General features: G+C 39.0%; 1 protein-coding gene across 1 annotated transcript; it reads right to left on the bottom strand.

Moving 5' to 3' along the window:
- Positions 1 to 1007: 1007 nt before the first annotated feature.
- LOC105313692 (uncharacterized) lies at positions 1008 to 1631 on the bottom strand. The gene is made up of 2 exons (XM_011407330.1): positions 1482 to 1631; positions 1008 to 1424 (listed from the first exon to the last, which is right to left on the bottom strand). The coding sequence occupies exons 1-2, from the start codon at positions 1629 to 1631 to the stop codon at positions 1008 to 1010; spliced, it is 567 nt and encodes a 188-aa protein (XP_011405632.1).
- Between the last annotated feature and the right edge of the window lie 1230 nt (positions 1632 to 2861).

The following is a 2861-nucleotide window of genomic DNA, read 5'->3' as shown; positions in this document are numbered from 1 at the left end:
GGATGATAAAAGATAATAACCTTATCATTAAAAAAAAGATTTTTCACCATTTTGGCATTTTATTATTAGTTATTAATGGTTATAAATAACTTCCGCCTACAAGAGCTGATGAACAACACTGATGGGTGTTAGATATGTTAAACAAAAGAACATGAATATCATGACACCTCATTTAAATGAGACAACACCAAGTTGGATGGATTCAACACTCTAGCAGTTAGCAACACCCAAATTTTTAACACGCTTGAGTGTAGAAAAACACTTTCGTTTTAACAGTGTACCTGTAATGACGCTGGGGGCTATCGCTTAATATATTCCCTAAAATAATAGGGCGAAGACTAGTTAACAGAGATTCAGTTTAAAAAAAACTCAAAAAGAGTGATAGAAGACCACTCAAAACACGAGCAATGGTGCACAAACCATGCCCTTCATTTAATAATAATACTAATAAGAAAATCATAATGAATAAATGGGGTATTGCAATTCCCCCCCGCACCAATAACGAGCAGAGCACAGCTCGCTATGTAACAGAACGATGGTCACAATAATATCAAACTGATATTACCAGTCATTAATGATGCACACACAAGCATCTTAATAACACATTACTAATAAGACACTATTAATAATAATGCGAAAAAATAACTCATGCAATACAATATTGACTCCACGACAACATTATTTACAACAATAATAGTAGTAATAAAATCATGCACAATATTAGCAATATTAATACAATCAAGACTCAATACAATATCTGTAGCACCTTCAGTTTATTTACAAGAACGTTTACCCAACCAGCTAGTGTCTGGCAATTCATTAGGGCAGAGAGTGACATGATCCAAATTAAATGTAATTGTAGCATCTCTCAGTTTGTTGACTGGTTTTACTGTCACTCCATTTGGATGTACCTCTACCACTCGATATGGACCAAAGTGTGGGCGGGCCGGTTTCTGATTCTTTTTCAAAGCCCCATGTGGCATATACACCATAACTCAGTTTCCCACTCAGATGGCTTTTACTCGGACCTCCTTATCATTCTGCTTCTTTTGAGCCTTCTGGGCCTTAGAAATTGAGCTCCAGGTGATATACCATGCTTTGGCCAAACTAATCATCAGTTCAGATTTGTAATCGTCTACATCAACCATACCAGTATGCCTCCTGTGAGATAGCGCTTCATCACCACGTATTAATGCATCCCTCCCATACAGTAGGAAGAAACGCAATTCCTTGGTACTCTCATGGTACATGGTACAATAAGCAAATGATAGTTTCGGTAAGTATTCGTCCAAATTCTCACCTTGTAGTGAGCTGTACTTAGCAATCATAGCGTGAAGGATCCTGTCCATAATTTCCACCAATTTGTCCATCTGTAGATGGCTAGTAGTATTGATTTTTTCAATTCCTGTGAATGGATAGACATCCTTCATCAATCCAGACAACAGATTAGAACCTTAATCAGATGACAGTTTTTTTGGTACTTCATGTGGAAAAATTATCTCATTAGCAAGTAATATAGCTATTGCCTCACTGGTTTCGTCTGCAGCTGGAAATGCTTCAACCCACTTGGTCAGATAGTCCATAAATACAGTGACATATTTATTGCCATGAACGGTCAGTGGTAACTCCATGATATCTACACCCACACGATAAAAAGGTCTAACCGCAGGGATTGGCATGAGTGGTGGCTTCATTCTCCTCCCAGCTCTGTCAAATGATGCACAGGTAAGACATCCCTTACAATGAGAGAGAGAGCATCCCAACCAGTGAGTTATAGATTGCTTACCAGAGAAGTGTCCAGCAAAACTGCCACTGCAAGCAGGCTTGAGCGACGTCTCCTTTTTGCTAAAGGAACACAACCGTAATGACTTCCCACCACAGTAGTACAGTATATCATTAGCCAATACAAAATCATTATGCTTATCCTTTCCATTTAAAGAAATGAGAACTCGCTTTAACTTAGGGTCCTTTTGCAGTAGCTAAAATACTCCTCTTCATCTGATGGAGTAATATACTATATCCCAACTGAGTTTGACACCAGCCGCTTGAAATTTGAAAATGTATTTATACGTCACTGATGACGTCTTATAATGATATTCATAGAAGCATGGCCGACATTTTACAGCTGCGTAGTTGGCCTGTATTGCACTCTTAAACGGGCTTTGTTTGTTCTGATAAGCAGTACAATAGCTGCGGGAGTCAACTAGTCTTTATAGAGGCAATCATTATGAGAAGATCTTGCTCTGTTAGCTTTTAAAAAGAATTATCAGTTTGGGGGCTCGACCACATGTTCTCATGTAAACTATAACGTACATAAATTGTCATAAAACGTCATTTTGGTATGCCATTGGGTTTATAGGGAGAACCCGGTTCTCAGGGTTTCCAAGGGCTGAGAGACCCAAGACCTGAAATCCTGTGATGGCATTGGGCGACTAAGAACCTGTGAAAGTCTCATTTTTATCCCACATTCCTATAAAAAGTTATTCCAGTTTTTTTTGGGTCAAACTCAGTTGGGATATAGTATAGTAGCTATCTGAATTGTCTCTAAGGAGCTGCTTCCCATGTTAGCTTGAAGAGGCAATCGAAACATTGCATCAGCATTGGCATTCTGCCTTCCTGGACGATAATGAATTTCCAGATCGTATTCGGAAACAGCTTTGGACCACCTCGCTAATTTACCACAGGAATGCTTGGCATAAAATAGTGATCTCACCAGTGAATGATCTGTGTACAATGTAGTCTTGTGACCCCAGATGTGGGCTCTGAAATGCTTCAGTGTCCTGACCGCACCCAAAGCTTCAAGTTCAGTAATACCATACCTCCTTTCATGAGGTGATACTGTACTGCTTGCATATGCAATA

This window comes from Amphimedon queenslandica, unplaced genomic scaffold (genome assembly GCF_000090795.2).
Source record: "Amphimedon queenslandica unplaced genomic scaffold, v1.1 AMPQUscaffold_13244, whole genome shotgun sequence".
NCBI classification, from domain to species: domain Eukaryota; kingdom Metazoa; phylum Porifera; class Demospongiae; order Haplosclerida; family Niphatidae; genus Amphimedon; species Amphimedon queenslandica.
The sequence above is the reverse complement of the archived record's forward strand: the minus strand, read 5'-3'. Positions and strand labels throughout refer to the sequence as shown.

Coding starts and splice junctions, on each gene's coding strand:
- LOC105313692 (XM_011407330.1), bottom strand. CDS start 1,631: ATGGAGTTACCACTGACCGTTCATGGCAATAAATATGTCACTGTATTT. Junction 1,425..1,481: donor AGATAATTTTTCCACATGAA/GTACCAAAAAAA, acceptor GGATTGATGAAG/GATGTCTATCCATTCACAGG.